Below are 18,972 nucleotides of genomic sequence, written 5' to 3'. Positions count from 1 at the left end.
GAGTTTTTCAAGTGCTTCATATTGAAGAAACAGAAAAAAGCAAACAAAGAATAACAAGATGCAATAAAAGGTGGATAAAATGGATTAAAACTGAGCGAACACAGGAGTAAAAGTGAAATAATGTGGATAAAAGTAAGACCTGTGTTTTTTCAGTCACTCTGAGCATGCTCAGTTTCTGTTGACCCCATCAATATTTACTCTCCCCTACGCAACATGTTCTTACAGGTTAATTTGACTTATATCTGCAGCTTGACTTTTCACTTTATTGACGGTATAGTGCCAGCAGGCTGCGTTTGTTGATAAAGATAAGACACACCCATAAAAACTGATGAGCTGCCTCCAAAGCCAACAGGACTTCAATCACACGTCAGCAGTCTCACAGCGTGATCGCCTCCATTACTGTTTTAAAGTCGACAGCTGGGAAAAGGAATAATTTGGGATGGGGCAGACTGAAGAGACAGAGGCACCAGGATGACAGGTGAGCTGTTTTTGAGTATCTTTACCTCTACCTGTGAGTGTTGAGTTCACCGAGCAGCAGCAGCAGCAGCAGCAGCGTGATAAGGTCAGCAGGCAGCTGAAGATCCCTGATATGAGGGGGAGGGTGTGTTGATGCTGTTTAAATGAAGTGCGCTCTTTTTAATGTGTATTCAGATTTGCTCTTGGGACACAACGAAATGTAAGATGATTAAAACCTGCACTTTGTTTTTTTTAATATAAAAAAACCCCTTCAAATTAAACAATTTACACAGATAGCCAATATTGATATATACAAAAGTGTGCAAAGCAAAAACTCAAGTTCCAACAACTTTTTCTGTTTAACTCATAAGTAAAAATCATTTTATTAGACTTAGTCTGAGCCACATTCACCAGATAAGTCCAGAAAAGTGTCTTATTTCAAGATGTTGAAAGGCTAAAATGATGCCAAAAAAGCACTTACTGAGTTTCGTTGAGTAAGAATTTTTAAGTCTTCATACAAAAAAAGCAAACGTACATTTTTCTTACCTCACTGGAAGATTTTCTTACTCTTAAATGCAACTCAGGTTTAATTTCTGCCTTTAATATCTTGAAATAAGTCATTTTTTGATCTTGAAAAAAGTCTCCCATCTAGATTTATGCCCTTACTTCTTAACTTCCCAGTTTGGTCGGACAGGACTGGACAGGTGTGTGTAACCTTTACTTTCATAGGAGCCATTTTTCCTCAGCTCACCTGGATTGAAGTCATTCAGGAGCCACAAAATCTACGTTATCTTCACAATAAATACAGTACAGTTTATTAAAATTCTATTCATTATTAAAATCTAGTGAATAATGGTCCGAACAAGTTTTTTTGACTTAATTACATGTGATAACTTTTGTTATTTTTATTTATTATTCCAAATACATTTACTGACATTTAAAAAGTCAAAATAAAAAAAATTGCAAGAAGTCAATGATTTTTAAATCTAAAGCAATAAAGAAATCTAAAATTATAAATTAAATTAAATTTCAAACAATTTTGAAATTGAACAAAATTGTAAAAGAAAAAAAAGAAATTTATTTTAAACATTTTTAATATTTTGAAAATTTTTTAAAATTTCAGAAAGTTGCCGAGGTTTTAAAAACAATTGAAATTTCACAAAAAAATGTGCAAATATTTAAGAAAATTCTGGGAATTAAAAAATTTCCCAAAAATAAAAAAAGGAAATTTAATTAATAGAATTTGACAACATAAATTTATACTATCGGTTAGGCCAGTTTTTTTTTTTGTTGTTGTTTGCCAATGTCTTGCCTCATATCAATCATGTACATTAATCCATCACGTTGTCAGTTTAATGAATCCATCCACACAGAATTAAAATCAGTATTTTCTTCCAGATTAGTCTTTTTGTAGATGTAGTTATCTTCCCAGGGCTGTAAAACTTGAGGTTAGCCACAGGTGCATGGAAAGTTGGTGGGCTGTTGATGTTGTAGGAGGTGAAGTAGAGCGGTGGCAGGCTTTATTGACAGATGGGATGAAGATTTAGATCAACTAAATGTTAACACAGGATTTTATTTAGTGTCAGTGTCTTTAATCATCAATACCCTCTGTAAGAAAAATAACAATTCTTTATTCCAATAAAGAGGGAGGAGTCAAAGAGCCGCATCAGGCTCCAGAGCTGCTGTTCTAGAATGTTGTGACATCATCAAGCACAGAGAGCTTTCTGTCTTTGTGATGTCACAACATTCTAGAACTTTCTGAGCTCTCTGATTGGATGTGGAGTCTTTATCCCAGAAATACAGAAATATTTAACTACATGAGGACATGACTATATTTGATACTGGAGTCCACAGTCCACGGCAGTGAGACCTGATCATAAACTGGAATTTTATCAAGCTTTCATGAGGTACTCATAAAACTGCGAAACACATTGTTTACCATTAAGAGTTCCCGTTCCCTTTCTTCTCCAAAAAACAGGAACTGTTGAATACTGCCCTTTAAATCTCAATACACAGCTTTGCAGAACAAATCTAAACCCGTTTAACTTCCCGTCTTAAGTTCGTGCAAAGCATAAACCCTTGGGTCACAGATAAAATTCTTCTGACGGGCGGATCCAAAATTTACTTTCGGTTTCTCACTTACTGCGCAGCATCGACGACAACACGACACAGCACAGCACAAAGGTAATGTCAAAAACAGATGACAGCTTTTAATACTCTAAAGTGTTCATGTCCTGTTTCTGTAAATGTGGAGTCATGACAATGACACCACGAAATGTGTTTGACCGTTTCTCACCTGTGTCATTAATGTGCGTAATGTGATCTCGTTGAACCATGAAGTGGTTTGTTTACTGAGGGTGAACGCGTCAGGTTAAAGTTTCTGTTTGTTAAAGTAGGCCTAATTCACAGCCAGGTAGAAGAGTTTCATTTTTTACCCGGCAGGCTGTCATTGTTTGACAGATTTAGACATTTGAGCAGGTTTAAAACACAGTTCATCCACGAGTAGAGAAAAAAAATGTAAAGGGCAGTTCAGCCCTTAAAATTTGCAGATTTGCATGTTCAGCAAAGAAGCAAGTTATTCAATAAAGCTGGAAGAAAATATGTTTTTATTGACCAAATGTTCGAAGTAAATTCAGTAAAGATAGGAACGATTATGGGAGAAAAAGCATAAACAGCATTTACTGCAAGCCTATTGTTTACATAAGAGGAAGGAAGGGAGGAGGGAGGAAAGGAGGGAGGGAGGGAAGGAGGGAGGGAGGGAGGAGCTAAACGTGCTGAAAACAAAACAAAACAAATAGAAATGAGGGCAAATTAACCAAACCAGATAATCAGGAAGATAGAACTGAACTCAGAGGGCAGGGTGAAATAAAAATTTTTTTTTGCTCAGAGTATTATTTCCTGCTCAGGGCAGTATGAAGCATGTGAAGTGGATGCATGTGCTGTTGATGTGACTGTATTATCAAAATAGTTTGTACCAGCCCGTGACAGAAATACATGTAAGCTGGTAGCAGGGTAACAAGGGATAAAGAGTGTTTAGCAGGTAATTTTAGGACCCCACCTGGACCTGTAAACCACCTCTAACTTGTTAAATTAAATAGAGAAGTCATAGTAAGTGGAAATAGAATAATTTCAATTTACAGGGTCTAATCACAAACATCCAATGTATTTTGTTTTTAATGTTGCTTTTAATTCCTTATATTCTGTCCAATTTGATAATGTATCTCCAAATTATTCCAACTGCAGGTAATCCAGTTCAGAAGGGATTAAACTCAACAGATTGGATTATTTTGTTCAGTAAAAAGATCTGAATGTGTTTTTGTGTGTGTTTTTTAACCTTGTCAGGTGATTTAAACCTGGTTATGGATACTCCAGCTGATATGAGTGAGCCCAAACAGGAGGATGAGACCGTCCCAGTCTCTGACACCACACAGAGTGAGGAGGAGTATGAGAGGTGAGACAGAAGTCTGTAACATCAGCTTGTTTTAAAGAATCTGTTTGTTTTTTATATCATTTTATATATTTTTTAAATATAATAATAAAAATGAAGCCTTTATTTCTTATAAAATCTTATTTTTTTTAATATAGTAATAATGAAGCCTTTATTTTTTAAATTATTTTTTAGTATAAAAATAAAAATGAAGCCTTTATTTTTTCATATTATTTTATTTTTTGATATAATAAAAATGAAGCTTTAATTTTTCCACATTATTTCATTTAAAAAAAATAATGAAGCCATTATTTTTTCACATTATTTAATTTTTAAATAATAATATTAATGAGGCCTTTATTTTTTTAAATTGTTTTTTCAATATAATAATAATAATGAAGCCTTTATTTTTTCACATTATTTCGTTTTTTTTAATATGATAAAAACGCAGCCTTTATTTTTTCCACATTATTTTATGTTTTTAGTATAGTGGTAATGAAGCCTTTATTTTCTTATAATATTATTTTTTAATTATTATTAAAATAATGAAGCCTTAATTTTTTTACATTATCTTTTAATATAATAATAATAATGAAGTCTTTATTTTTTCATATTATTTTATTTTTTCAAATATAAAAATAATAATAATAAACTCTTTATTTTTTATATTATTTCTTTTTAATATCATAATAATGAAGACTTTATTAAATATATTATTTTCTTTTTTATATAATAATAATGAAGGTTTTTTTTCACATTATTTTGTTTTTTAAAATATTATAATAATAATGAAGCCTATTATTTTTGTTTAATTTTATTTTCTTAATATAATAATAGTGAGGCCTTTGTTATATTATTTAATTTTTTTAATATTAAAATAATGAAGCCTTTATTTTTTATATTATTTTATTTTATCTTATATAATAATGATGAAGCCTTTAAATCCCCTGCATTTTTCACACTCTGCCACAACAGGTCACTGTTTTACTTGTAACACAAAATTTTTCATCAACATTTACCTCATCATCTTATACTTCTTTCTGTTGATGTGCCATTTCCTCAGGGCTGTGATTAAAAGAGCAGATTCTCCAACACCGAGTGCTGTTTCCTTCAAGAGTGACATGTCTAAAGGCGAGCCGGTCACTTTCAAAAGGTAAAATTTAACTTTTAAGAAAGGCACCAAAATTTAGAGCTACACTACAAAAACTTAAATCTAGTCATTTTTAATGGATGATATCTTGAACTAAGACACACACTGCTCAAAACAATAAAGGAAACACTTAAACAACACAGTGTAACTCCAAGTCAATCACTGATTGACAATCACTTTCACATGTTGTTTGAATGGAAAAGACAACAGGTGGAAATTATAGGCAATTAGCAAGACCCCTCCAATGAAGGAGTGGTTCTGCATGTGGAGACCAGAGACCACTTCTTAGTTTCTGAGCTTTCTGGATGATGTTTTGGTCACTTCTGAATGCTGGCGGTGATTTCACTGCAGTGGTAGCATGAGATGGAGTCGACAACCCACACAAGTGGCTCAGGTAGAGCAGCTCATCCAGGATGGCACATCAGTGTGAGCTGTGGTAAGAAGGTTTGCTGTGTCTGTCAGCGTAGTGTTCAGAGCATGGAGGCACTACCAGGACACAGGCCAGGACATCAGGAGACGTAGAGGAGGCCATAGGAGGGTAATGACCCCACAGTCCAGCACCGTGCAGGACGTTTGGCAGAGAACACCAAGATTGGCAAATTCGTGACACAGTCTCCCGACTGTGTCACGAATTTGACAGTGGGTCAATGATGGTGTGGGGTGGCATTTCTTTGGGGGGCCGCACAGCCCTCCATGTGCTCTCCAGAGGTAGCCTGACTACCATTAGGTACCAAGATGAGATCCCCAGACCCCTTGTGAGACCATATGATGGTGCTGTTGGCCCTGGGTTCCTCTAATGTCAGACAATACTGGAGTTCATGTGGCTGGAGTGTGTCAGCAGTTCCTGAAAGACAAAGGCATTGATGCTATGGACTGCCCCGCCCGTTCCCCAGACCTGAATCCAACTGAGCACATCTGGGACATCATGTCTAGCTCCATCCTCCAACGCCACGCTGCACCACAGACTGTCCAGGAGTTGGTGGATGCTTTAGTCCAGGTCTGGGAGGAGATCCCTCAGGAGACCATCTGCCACCTCACGAGGAGCTCGCCCAGGCGTTGTAGGGAGGTCATGCAGGCACATGGAGGCCACACACACTACTGAGCCTCCGAATCCAGATAATAACCATGGGTTAACAAATTTGATTTGCATTGATAATTTTTGTGTGATTTTGTTGTCAGCACATTCAACTATGTAGTAAAGTATTTAATAAGAATATTTCATTCATTCAGATCCAGGATGTGTTATTTTACTGTTCCCTTTATTTTTTTGAGCAGTGTATATCTGTAATTTACCGTTAAATGTGGCTCATTTTAGGTCTATTTCTATTTCTATTAATTTAATTTTATGCAAAATAATCTCTACTCATAATTTACAAATCTGTTTCCACAGTTTTTGACTGTTTTAGCTTTAAGATGGCTCTTTAAAGTACTCCTTATTCCTAAACTTTCTCTTTTTAATTTCTCATTTCTCCAGGCCTGATATGAAAAGAGCAGATTCTCCCACACCGAGTGCTGTTTCCTTAAAAAGTGACATGTCCATGGGCGAGCCGGTAACTTTCAAAAGGTAAAATTTAACTTTTAAGAAAGGCACCAAAATTAGAGCTACACTGCAAAAACTGTCATTTTTTAAATATCTTCAAATAAAATATATTTCTGGTCTTGTCAGGTGACTCTGTGAATCTTGTACCATGTGGTGAAAAAATAAAAATGCTACTGGATTTTTTTTGTGTATCTAACAATAGCACCTCATACTTTCACTTTCTCTTTTTGTATTGATGTTATTTCTTCAGGGCTGACATGGAAAGAGCAGGTTCTCCTACACCGAGTGCTGTGTCCTTAAAAAGTGACATGTCCAAGGGCGAGCCGGTAACTTTTAAAAGGTAAGTCCAACTTTTTAATAAGTCACAAAAATTTAGAGCTTCACTGCAAAAGCTGAATTATAGGAAACGATTTTTGTTGTAACATCTTGAAATGAACAGATCAGGTGAATGTGGCTCAGTCTAATTTTGATCAGTCCTTTTTCAAAATATAAGACTTGAAAAAATACTTGGATTAAAGTTTTTGCAATGTAATCTGTACTTTTGGTTTAAAAACCTTGCCCCACAGTGTGTGAGACAATAAATGTCATTAGGTTAATACTTTGTATATTCCATACTTCTTTCCATACTTTCACTTTCTTTTTGAATGTGACTTGTCTTGAGGACTCATATGGAAAGTGAAGACTCCCCAGCACTGAGCTCTGTGTCCTTCCAGAGTGAGATGTCCAAAGGCGAGCCGGTCACTTTCAAAGGGTAAAATTCAGCTTTTTCAAATATCAACAACATCTGGAGCACATTTCACTGCAAAAACTAAAATCTAACCAAGCTTTTATGTCTTACTTTTTGTAAAAAATGAAGTGATTGGGGCTCAAGTTAAGTTAAAAAAGACAGTTTATGAGAAAACAAGACATAAACATTTGCTTGGATTTCAGTTTCCAGTATAATATGTTAACTTGGTTTACAAATCTGCTCTGAGACTGTAGTTTCTTTCATTTCTGCATTATTTCTTTAGGCCTGATATGGAAAGAGCAAACTCTCCTACATCGAGTGCTGTGTCCTTAAAAAGTGACATGTCCAAGGGCGAGCCGGTCACTTTCCAAGGGTAAAATTAAACTATTTCGCCTCAAAAAAGTTTCCCTGCAGTGCATAAGACTTCAAGTGCCAGTGGGTTAATATTTCTGTACTCTGTTTCAGGTCTGATAAGGAGAGCAAAGATTCTCCTTCACCGAGTGTTTTATCCACAAAGAGCAAAATGTCCAAGGGCGAGCCTGTCACTTTCAAAAGGCAACTTTCAAACTCTCTGTAAGTCATCAAAACTCCTGGAGCCAGTCTGTGCTTTGGGATAACAAAGCTTTGTGCAAATAAGTCTGCATGATCTGGATTTTAATGTAGACTTAAAGGTCCCATATTCTGCTCCTTTCCTGCAGTTTAATCTGGATCATTGATGTCTTCATGAAATGGTAGTAACATGTTTTGGTCCAAAAAGCCAATAAATCAAGCACAGCAGCATTGTTTCCAGGCTCTCATAGCCCCTCTGTTCAGAACGCTCTGATTTAGTGGGCGTGGCCTTCATATGTAAATGAGCCACCGCTGATACCGCCCCGCTCTTCCACGTCACTGAGAGCGGCGCCACGAGCTCCGAGTGCACAATGTTTAGAAAACAGAGAAGCTCGTTTACCGTAACATTACAGGCTAAAACAACAGGCTAACTGCAGCTAAAGTTAGCATCCTGAAGCTAACACAGAGACAGGGGGGACACTGAGGAAAAGCTCTTCCATCTGCTCCACAGCACACAGCATTTAAAATACTCACATTTCCAGGGTCCCAGGTTTGTTGGAGGATGGTTGGTAATGCGCCTGGATTCAGGACCAGTCTATTGGCTAGCCCTCTGTTGGACTGTCCAAAGCTGGAAAAGCAGTCGGCCGTGAAGTGACTAGCACACACATGCACAGTTTTACTGAGTGTAGCTGGAACATTTTCTTGATAAATGAACTCTAGACACTTAGTCTGTCTTCTTCTGAGATGGGAAGCTGGAGCATGGAACTATGTGGCTGTTTACAGCCAAAAACAGAGCAGTGATGGATCTTCAACTTTGGCGTTCTTTTGGGAGTGGGTGGGGAAGGGGTTCAGGGGTATCTGCTGTGGTGGACCAATCAGGTCAGACTTGCTCCTGATTGGTCAAAAAAGGGAATCGCTGACGTCGGCAAACCCCCAAAATTCCAAACAGCTTGTTTTAGGTCAGGATTTTATATTCACAAGCTCTACTAAGTACAGGTTTTTTCATTAAATATCACATTTTGTGGGCTGGGAGGAAAGACAAAGACCCACACATTTAGTGACTTAGTGACGAATTGCTGGATGTCTTCCATCCTTGGTCTTTGTTTACTGTGTCGTTTTTATCTTCTTTGTTGGTTTTATTATTGTGGTGCACTGTGACATGCTACTATGTTGTCATGCTATCACCTAGCTGACATAGCTATCAGCATCCAGCTTACACGCCACCTACCAAGAAGGGCACAGTTGGCTGTGGAAACACTAACAGGATCAGGCTTTACTGATCCAACCCGTACCAAACTGTACCGATCCGTACCAAACCAATTGGAGGAAACAGGGCTTGTTTCAGCCTCTGTCTGAAACTCCCCACCCCACAAATGCCCTTCCCTCTGATTGGCCAGCTAGGGAGGGGCAGACCTTGGTGTTTGAGGCTCGAGCCTTCCAACGTGTCATAAACCAGTTAGGAGATTCTTAAGTGATGACCCCATCATTTCATCGTGTCTCGTAAAGCCTTGTCTCAGTCTGATCGTCCAGCATTGATACTCTAAGCCTATTGTTCAACATCCTGTGCCAAAGGTCTGAACGTCTGTCCCCAAAGTTTATGAGACCAGAAGTGCTGATGGGTTAATTCTTCTTCTTCTTCTGTACCGTACTTCATCTCAGGTCCGATAAGGAAAGTGAAGATCCTCCTTCACCAACTACTCTATCCACAAAGAGTAAGATGTCCAAGGGCGAGCCGGTCACTTTCAAAAGGCAACATTCGAACTCTCAGTAAGTCATCGGAGATCTTCACGTCAGTGCTTTTAATAACGGCTGACACCAAGAGGGCTCTGTTAAAGCTCATCTACATCTGCTGTACTGATTGTCCTTGTCCTTTCAATGCTCTGCTTCTTCAGGACTACAGAGGAAAGAGCAGATCCTCCTGCGCCGAGTGCCGTGTCCCTACAGAGTGACATGTCCAAGGGCGAGCCGGTCACTTTCAAAAGGCAGCATTCAAATTCTCAGTAAGTCAAAAATATCAGGTTCTTGGTTTAAATATATTTGCACTAAACACCCTTTAATGCTCCGTGTAAATTGTGAAAGTATTATTTACCAATGCAAAAAACCTTAAAGTGTTACAACTTCATTCAGTTGCAGAATAGAACATTATTTGTGCACGGAATTAAGAAATGGTGTTTGCCAAGGGGGAGTCAGTGGGTTAATGTTTATATACGCATCAACTCTTAACTGTAAGTTATTACTTTTAACGTAACTACCTGGTGTTTGAATAAGCAATATTCTGATTGTGTTTAATTCACAGAGTGGATCAGGGGAAAGAAGTTTTCAGTGCTGGGATCCCAGATGTGAGCGCCATATTTAGAGTAAGTCATGTACAAACCCACGACTACGGCACCCACTCATAAAGAAACACTCTAGGGCTGTTTCCTCTTCGGAATTCAGAATAGGAATACATTTTGATTTTTCAAAAATTTGCTTTACTCTCGTTTTATTCCAGACTCTGAGGAACAACATTGTTGCCAACGTGACAAGTGAGCTTGACCAGTTTGAAAAGGCTCTGACCTCAGATTTCCCAGAATGCTCAGGCAACTGTGAAGATGAAGAGGATGAGGAGGGATTTAGTGGCAGGGAAGAAATCCTGAAGCTCACCCTGAAGTCCATGAGGAGGATGAAGCAGCATGAGCTGGCCGACTCTCTGCAGATAAGTAAGAAACCTTTAACTGATAACACAGATAAATGATCATGCTGTGCAACACGTGAATCTGGTCTGTGAATTCCTTTGTGATGTTGTCGCCATTCAACTCTTAACCCTAGAATCATATATGCAAAAGACGTTCATCCTCTTTCAGACTTTAAACCTTATCTTGAACATGGAGAACCACATTTCTGCGCCACCCCAACTCTGAGAAAGTTTGGATAAAGCAAAATAAAGTAGACACTTGGAAAGGGGCAGCAAGCCAGATCTGAAGGTTATCAAACTTTTGCTTTAATCATGGATTGGTTAAAACAAACACCATGTTGGATCTTAGGGGGGATTATGAGTGTACTGGGTACTAGACCCCCCAGGAAAAGAGTGATGATTGTCTTAGCAGTCACATCATCTGATCTGCGGCTGTATGTCTTGTACACTGAGGTGTAGAGATCCAATGGTGACAAAGGCACCCTGACAGACCTGGTAAACCCTAATTTGTGGTACAAGGAAAACCAAAACACCAGGTCAAGGCCCTTGTCCAGGAGGCCTCTCAGTCCCACCTCCAGGGGGATTTCTTGATCATCCCTGAGGAAATTGGGGACAGAAAATCCAAATGGACCATGTCCAAAATCTTCATTGTGAAAGCACTTGTTCTTGGTTTTGGTTGCACAGCCACTGGATGGTGCGTCTTGTGGTAGTGATCTTGGTACCTGGAGGCACACACTGCTGGTAAAGAAAGCCCCCAGGTCCTCCTGATTGTGCACATCCAGGGGTCTTGTGAAGCAGCTTACCAGTGTCTAGCAGCCTCAATGGTTACAAAAAGATAAAGGGTATGGGTGTTCAGGGAGACCAGAACCAAAGCTTGCCTAAAGGTGGGCCCAGCAGATTGTCAGGCATCTGTTTTCAGTAAGGGTGGAGAATTGCAAAGCTTAACTGGGGATGTTGCCTGGTGGTGGTAAGGAACACTTTGAGGAACTCCTGAATCCAACTGACATGTCCTCAAAGGACAAGGCTGTCAAACCTTTAGCACAGGTTGCTGATTTGACATGTTGTCTTTGCTCTGTTTTCAACTACATATAAAGCTTACGGGATTTGCAAATCATTGACCAAATGTTGATCAATGCTTTACGCAGTGTCCCAACGTTACCTTACCTTCCAATAAACTGGGCAAACCTCTAAAGTTTAGGAAATTACTCCATGTTTTCCTTGCCTAAGCTGTGACGGATTCTTGAAATTTACCGTTTAACATTTTCTTGTTTTTCCTTATAGGAACTCTCGCTCCACTATGCCAGTGCAAACTCAAGTCTAACCTGAGACAGAAGTTTAAACACGTTTTTGAAGGGATTGCCAAATCAGGATACCCAACCCTTCTGAAGCACATGTACACAGAGCTGCACATCACTGAGGGAGACACAGCAGAGGTCAACTCTGAACATGAAGTCAGACAGATTGAAGCAGCATCCAGGAAACAAAACAAACCAGAAAGGGTAATCCGATGTGAAGACATCTTTAAGGGCTCACCTGGAACAGATCGACCGATCAAAATGGTGATTACCAAGGGTGTAGCTGGCATCGGGAAAACCATCTTAACACAGAACTTTGCTCTGAAGTGGGCCGAAGGCAGAGCCAACCAAGACATACAGTTCATCTTTCCTTTCACCTTCAAAGAGCTGAATGTGCTGAAAGACAGAAAGTACACTTTAGTGGAACTTGTCCAACACTTCTTCACTGAAACCAAAGACACAGGAATCTGCAGGTTTGAAGACTTCAAGGTTCTGTTCATCTTTGATGGTCTGGATGAGTGTCGACTGCCTCTGGACTTTAACACCAGTGAGATCGTGACTCAGGTTACAGAGTCCGCCTCAGTGGATGTGCTGCTCACAAGCCTCATCAGGGGGAAACTCTTTCCAACAGCCCTCATCTGGATCACTACAAGACCTGCAGCAGCCAATCAGGTCCCTCCTGGATGTGTTGACTTGGTGACAGAGGTCCGAGGGTTCTTGAACCAACAAAAGGACGAGTACTTCATGAAGAGATTTAGCAATAAAGAGCAAGCCAGAACAGTCATCTCCCACATCAAGAAATCCCGAAGCCTCCACATCATGTGCCACATCCCGGTCTTCTGCTGGATCACTGCTACAGTTCTGGAGAATTTTCTGGAGACCAGAAAGGAAGAAGAGCTCCCAAAGAACTTCACTGAAATGTACATTGAGTTCCTGGTGGTTCAGAACAGAATCAAGAACATCAAGTATAATGGAGGAACTGAGACTGATTCGTGGAGTCCAGAGAACAAGAAGATGATCGAGTCTCTGGCAGAACTGGCTTTCAAGCATCTGCAGGATGGCAACCTGGTCTTCTATGAAGCAGACCTGGCAGGGTGTGGCATTGACATCAGAGCAGCCTCGGTGTACTCAGGAGTCCTCACACAGGTCTTCAGAGAGGAGCGAGGACTGTACCAGACCAGGTTGTTCTGCTTTGTCCACCTGAGTGTTCAGGAGTTCATGGCAGCTCTTCATGTCCATCTTACGTTCTTCAAGTCTGGGGTTAACCTGCTGTCGGAAGAACAATCACAGTCCCTGTGGTCCAAACTGTTTGGGGACAGATCTGAAGTCTTCTACCAGAGCGCTGTGGACAAGGCCCTAGAAAGTCCACATGGTCATCTGGACCTGTTCCTCCGATTCCTTGTGGGTCTTTCCGTGCAGACAAATCAGTCTCGCCTCAAAGGCCTGCTACCAGAGACGAAGATCAGTCCTCAAATCAGTCAGAGGACTGCCCAGTACATCAAGAAGAAGATCAGTGAGGGTCTGTCTCCAGAGAGAAGCATCAACCTGTTCCACTGCCTGAATGAACTGAACGATCATTCCCTGGTGGCGGAGATCCAACAGTCCCTGAGTTCAGGAAGTCTGTCCACAGAGAACCTGTCTCCTGCTCAGTGGTCAGCGCTGGTCTTCATCTTACTGTCATCAGAGGAAGATCTGGTTTTTGACCTGAAGAAGTACTCGTTTTCAGAGGAAACTCTCCTGAAGATGCTGCCAGTTGTCAAAGCCTCCACTGGAGCTCTGTAGGTTGAGAAATAATCATGAAATAACGAAAGATCAACAAGAATCCAGAAATACTGACCCATCTCTGTCTTGTGTCTGGTTCTGCTGTAGGCTGGGTTCCAGTAATCTGTCCAAGAGAAGCTGTGAAGCTCTGTCCACAGTTCTCAGCGCCCCGACTTCAAATCTGAAGCTGCTGGACCTGAGCAACAACGACCTGAAGGATTCAGGGGTGAAGCTTCTGTGCACTGGACTGGAGAGTCCACATTGTATGCTGGAGGTTCTCAGGTCAGTTCTTCTTCTTCCTGTTTCTTTCTGTCATTCTGCACCCAGGTCCTTTAAAATGGAGCCAGACAACCCACTAGTGGCAGAAATAAACTGTGTTGTTTGGTTTGTAGGTTGTCAGGGTGCATGATCACCAAGGCAGGGTGTGCTTCTCTAGCCTCCGCTCTAAAATCTGGCAAAATCCATCTGAAAGAGCTGGACCTGAGCTACAACAACCCTGGAGACTCAGGAGTGAAGGCCTTATCTGATGTTGGGAAGAGTATTGCCACTCTCAGGTATGAACGTTGCAGAGTTGTTTGTGTCAGGGGGTCAGGGGGTCAGGTGATTACACCTTTGACTTTCACTTCCTTATCTCTGCTTGTTTTTGTGCCAGGTTGGACCATGGGGGCTCACAGACAATGAAACCTGGTCTGACAAAGTGTAAGTTTCATTTATAGTGATTAGAATTATAATTCAGTTGGTTTTTGGCCACAATTGTTCAGATAAGGGTTGGTCAGCGGTGGTGTACCATGGAGAACTGGAGTGGAATACTAAATGGACCATTGTTGGGTTTTAGTCTCTTCCTTAAAGGGTTTTACAGTCAGTTCAGCTGATGTTGACCCACAACTTCAGGAAAGTGGTTCTGTTTTGTTGCTAACCGCCATCTTTTGACTTGCTTTCTCCTTCAGATGCCTCTAAACTCACACCGGACTTAAACACGGCAAACAGAAAACTTGTCCTGTCAGAAAACAACAAGAAGCTGACGGCAACAAAGGAGGTCCAATCCTATCCTGAAACTCCGGAGAGATTTTCTTACTGGAAGCAGCTTCTGTGTAAAAAGGGTCTGACTGGTCGCTGTTACTGGGAGGTGGAGTGGTCTGGGCATGTTTATGTAGCAGTGACCTACAAAGGCATCAAAAGGAAGGGGGAAGGTGACAACAGCTGTCTGGGCAGGAATGATCAGTCCTGGAGTCTGAGCTGCTCCAATGAAGGTTACTCTGTGCTGCACAACAACACAAGAACCGACATTCATGTCCCGACGTCCAGCAGAGTGGGAGTGTACCTGGACTGGTCTGCTGGGACTTTGTCCTTCTACAAGATCTCTGACAGAGTGACCCACCTCCACACCTTCAGTACCACCTTCAGTGAGCCGGTCTACCCTGCCTTCAGGGTCAGGATGGACCCCTTTGGCTCCTCAGTGACTTTGTGGCCAACTTAAGCTGCGTTTCCACAAAGCAGTCCGGTTTGGTTCAGTACGGTTTGGGACGGTTTGGTTCAGTTGAGCCTGGTCCTGTTTGCGTTTCCACAGCAAACTGTGCCCTCTTGTGGTAGGTGGGGTGTAAGCTGGATGCCGAAAGCCACAGCTGTTAAACAATAGCCTGACATCATAGCAGCGCGACACAGTTTACCCCGCTAATAAATCCAACGAAGAAGAAAACGCGACACAGTAAAAAAAGTGCACAGATGAAGACATGCAGCATTTCGTCCTCTCTGTGATTGGCATGTAGCTCTTTGATACAAAGAACAATCAAGCTTTGTTTCAGAGAAGTCTGTGTGTCGCTAGGAGAAATACAGCCACTGTCGAGGTAAGTGACGATTCTTTTGACCAATCAACGGTCTGCAGTGTTGTAGCACCGCCTTCCGAGAGCTGATTGGTTCAGTCTGGCACCCATGAGAAAGGGTCCCAAAAAGGGTCCCAAAAAGTGGGACTCGGTCTCAGTTATTTGGGGATCTGTCCCGAGATAAGTCAGTGGAAACGCCACAAAATGCACAGTACCGAAACGAACCAAACCGGTCTGCCTGGTGGAAACGTGGCTTTAGTTTCAGAGTCTGTAGGTGTTTTTCAACCACAGGAACTTTGCTGTGCTACACATACTGATACCAGCTTGTCTTCTCCTTCTATGGTGTTCTTTTTGCTGAATGGTCGTTGTCTTGCTGCCCTCCACTGGTCAGGCAGTGTGCTGCTACTACCTTTATTTTTTCCCCATAATTAACTTGCTTGATTTACAGAATCTACCCGGATCTTTGGCCACAGGAACCATCCAACATCTGGGAATGTTTGGTTGAAAAACACCTTATGATGAAGAGTTGATGCAGAAGTTACACCTGATTTTGTGCCATTGTGAGGCTCATTTTCTGGCTTTAAGAGGAAGCATGATTTAGTGTAAAGTTGTTTATACAAATGCCATGTCACAACATACTTTACTTGTGATCCAAATCAAAACATTTCAGAATCAAGAAGCCTTTAATGTCACTGTAAAAACACAACAAAACTGATATTAAGCTTCAGGATAATGTATATACAGGCAAAAATGCAACTCGCATGAAGTACCACAGAGACGTTTGCTCAGACTTTGTACAGATGTGTTGCTGGGGGCACAAGGAAATGTAAAGCTTTTGTTTCCACCTTTTTCCTCAAAGCTTTTCTTTTTGTATCTGGTGTTTTTATTTCACCAGCTGGAGATGAAACCTTGTTTTGATATGGAATAGAGATTCTGTTGAACTGGGTGATGAATGTTTAACTGTAAATACCTACAGGTCAATGTACTCCTTCTGTATTTTGATGTGACTTTTTTGTGTTCTTTATCAAGGTTTAGCCAACTTCTTCCACAATTAATGAGATTGAGATCCTCATAAACAATCTACTGTTACATGTATTAAAAAATATCTGAAAATTAGCACAAAATGCATGTAAAAGTCATTATTATTGAATGCTCTACTTAATCTCATGAACTGAGGGAGGAAAGAGGAAGTAAGCAAAATGCCTCCATTTTCATATAACATTTGTAAAGATACTATGCTCATATTGAATGAAACATTTATCTATTGAATATATTACTGGTGAATGCATTTTTCTTTGCAAAATATACTGTGTTCAATGTAGTCACATGTACAGCTGTCGTTTCCTATGAAAAATGTATACAATTACATTCAATTTTGGTAGAAATTGAATAAATTACAACAAGAATGAAATGGAAAGGTTAAAAAGTCTGCCTCCATCTATGGTACATTATTTCTGTGTTATTTACAAGCACTTAAGTAGAAAATATTCTTAACTGCTAATCACAAAGTGAGTTTGTACTTTTCAGTACTTTTTTCTGACTCATAAACAGGATCACTCTGTAGCTTTCTTCACCCATTGCTCACAGAACTTGTGTGAACAATTAAACTTGCATTATTGAAAGAGAAGCCGGCATTAAGTTCAGTGTAGTTAGGGATGGGTACCGAGTTAGGTACTTTTATAGGTACCGACCGAATTCTGTCAAAAGTACCAAGTACTGAGTACCGATTCACATAAAATCAAAAGGTACCATATTTAGGTACCTAAATGCATCCTTGTGACTGTGAGGGGGTGGAAGAGCAGGAGATTTTCCATGCTGGACATGAACACAGCATTGCAAGGTTATATATTGAAGAATGAATATGTTAAATGAAAAAAAATATGTATTTTATTCTTCAAAAATTGATAATTTTTTACTAATATAACACAGAATGTACCGAAAATTGGTTCCGTTGAGTACCGGTACCGATTGACAGGTTCCGGGTATAGGTACCGTATCGTTTCAAATGTGAAAGGTACCCATCCCTAAGTGTAGTAGAAAATATTTAGTTATAACTTTAAGCTTTCAGTTCATTTAAAGCAGGGGTCTCAATATCAAATTACCTGAGAGCATCCAATCTTGTCACATGGGGGGGCACTTCAGGTCTTCCACAAAAGAATGAAAACAACAAAAACATCCAACTGTTTGAACAACTGTACTTCTCATCATGAATTATTTTAGTCATATTTGGCTTTGCTTGCTGAATGTTTGCTGCCAGATATTTGAGAGCGCTTCTTCTCAGATTGCTGGGTTGTATTTGCTTTGATGGAGGCCGCAGTTGAAACCCTCTGTTTGGGTTTACATTGGACATGACTAAATTTAGACCTATTCTTTGACCTGCCTTCATTCTTGCTCTCTTGAATACTTCTTGCTGTGTTGATAGGTCTTTTACTTTTTTTTTTTTAGCTGTGCAGCTTGCTGTATCCAACATTGTCACACAACGCCGTCAACCACATATTTTAGCTCTTTCTCATATTTTTTAGGCTGAACATTGCCGCTTGGGTTATACAGTCTATGGTTATACTTCTTATGAGCGGCAACTTTCTTTTTGTATATGAGAAAGGTGTAACTACCTTTGAACTGGACCAAAATAATCATTCTCCTCTTCTCCTGAATCACTCTGTGCCTGACATCGACTTTTGTGTTAGTCTTGAAAAGACGCATCTTGATTAAGCAATAAAGTGTTTTCACATGACATAATCAACTTGAGCTTGACCATATTGGAGGCACTCTCCAGTGTTAGTGTAACACAAAATGGTAAATTATTGTTGCATATTTTTTTTGCGTCGAATCAGTCGGACCGAGAAAATAACCTTTCATATGCTTGACTACCAAAAATTATTGCAAATCGGGGTGGAGAGTGCATGGAGAATACTGTGTCTAAGCTCCTTTGGGATTTCCAAAACAATAATCTGTCATTAATGTCAACATTAGAGTCTGTTCACAGCACTTCCTGTCAGGTAGGTCTCTGTCCATAGCATCCTAAAATCACACCACAGTAAAATCAGGGCTCTCAAGTGTCACGCATTGAGCATGACAGTCACTCTTTTGGGTCCTTTGTCACGCACACCCGCCACACATTGTATGTCTCATGCTAAAAAAAAAAAATGTCCACAGAGAGATTTCAGACTTGACTTGGACTCGTAAACAATCATTATGATCTCTCTTTTCCTGGAGTATAAACATTAGGAAAACTATGAAATGTCTGATCAGCTGTGGCGCATCAGAGACATGACGCGCGTTTGGCGGTCCCGCACATTAGTACACCCGCTCTGTGGACTACAGGCTCGATATCTTCCATTTAAAGTGAGGCTGTTACTGTCTGACAGTAATGTCACTTAACAGTGCAGCCGATGTACGTGTGAATATCTGACCTAAATACCTCCAGAAACGCTCGGCGTCTTTGGGGGCAGTGCCCTCTGCTGGTGAGTGTGAAGACGCAGACAGAAAACTCCATCTCCAAGCTGCTGTTTTTAGTCACTCACTGAAATGATAAGTTCAACCAGAGGTAGTAGAGGTAGTTTTATTTTTAAT

At 40.3% G+C, this 18,972-nt stretch overlaps 1 protein-coding gene across 4 annotated transcripts; it reads left to right on the top strand.

Annotated features, from left to right (window-relative positions):
- The first annotated feature begins 90 nt into the window (after nt 1-90).
- LOC141801142 (NLR family CARD domain-containing protein 3-like) lies at nt 91-16,570 on the top strand. Of its 4 annotated transcripts, none has more exons than XM_074684084.1 (14): nt 91-478; nt 3,799-3,907; nt 4,947-5,036; nt 7,584-7,673; nt 7,766-7,873; nt 9,509-9,616; nt 9,742-9,849; nt 10,146-10,206; nt 10,341-10,548; nt 11,805-13,596; nt 13,688-13,861; nt 13,972-14,133; nt 14,232-14,278; nt 14,527-16,570. In XM_074684084.1, exons 1-14 carry the CDS (start codon nt 472-474, stop codon nt 15,054-15,056), a joined length of 3,594 nt encoding a protein of 1,197 aa, XP_074540185.1. In that variant the 5' UTR covers nt 91-471; the 3' UTR covers nt 15,057-16,570. The 4 variants fall into 4 exon arrangements, with proteins under 4 accessions (XP_074540185.1, XP_074540186.1, XP_074540187.1 ...); XM_074684085.1 differs by lacking the exon at nt 91-478 and adding an exon at nt 2,449-2,640; XM_074684086.1 differs by lacking the exon at nt 91-478 and adding an exon at nt 3,264-3,316.
- The last annotated feature ends 2,402 nt before the right edge of the window (nt 16,571-18,972 follow it).

The sequence above is a fragment of the Halichoeres trimaculatus genome, unplaced genomic scaffold, assembly GCF_033239565.1.
Source record: "Halichoeres trimaculatus isolate MK-OKI-2021-1 unplaced genomic scaffold, fHalTri1.1 fHalTri1_scaffold_12, whole genome shotgun sequence".
Taxonomy (NCBI): domain Eukaryota; kingdom Metazoa; phylum Chordata; class Actinopteri; order Labriformes; family Labridae; genus Halichoeres; species Halichoeres trimaculatus.
The sequence above is the reverse complement of the archived record's forward strand: the minus strand, read 5'-3'. Positions and strand labels throughout refer to the sequence as shown.

Excerpts from the sequence above, each read along its gene's own strand:
- LOC141801142 (XM_074684084.1), top strand. Across the intron at positions 10,207-10,340 it reads ATGTGAGCGCCATATTTAGA|ACTCTGAGGAACAACATTGT; the intron begins GTAAGTCATGTA and ends GTTTTATTCCAG. Across the intron at positions 13,597-13,687 it reads AAAGCCTCCACTGGAGCTCT|GCTGGGTTCCAGTAATCTGT; the intron begins GTAGGTTGAGAA and ends GTTCTGCTGTAG.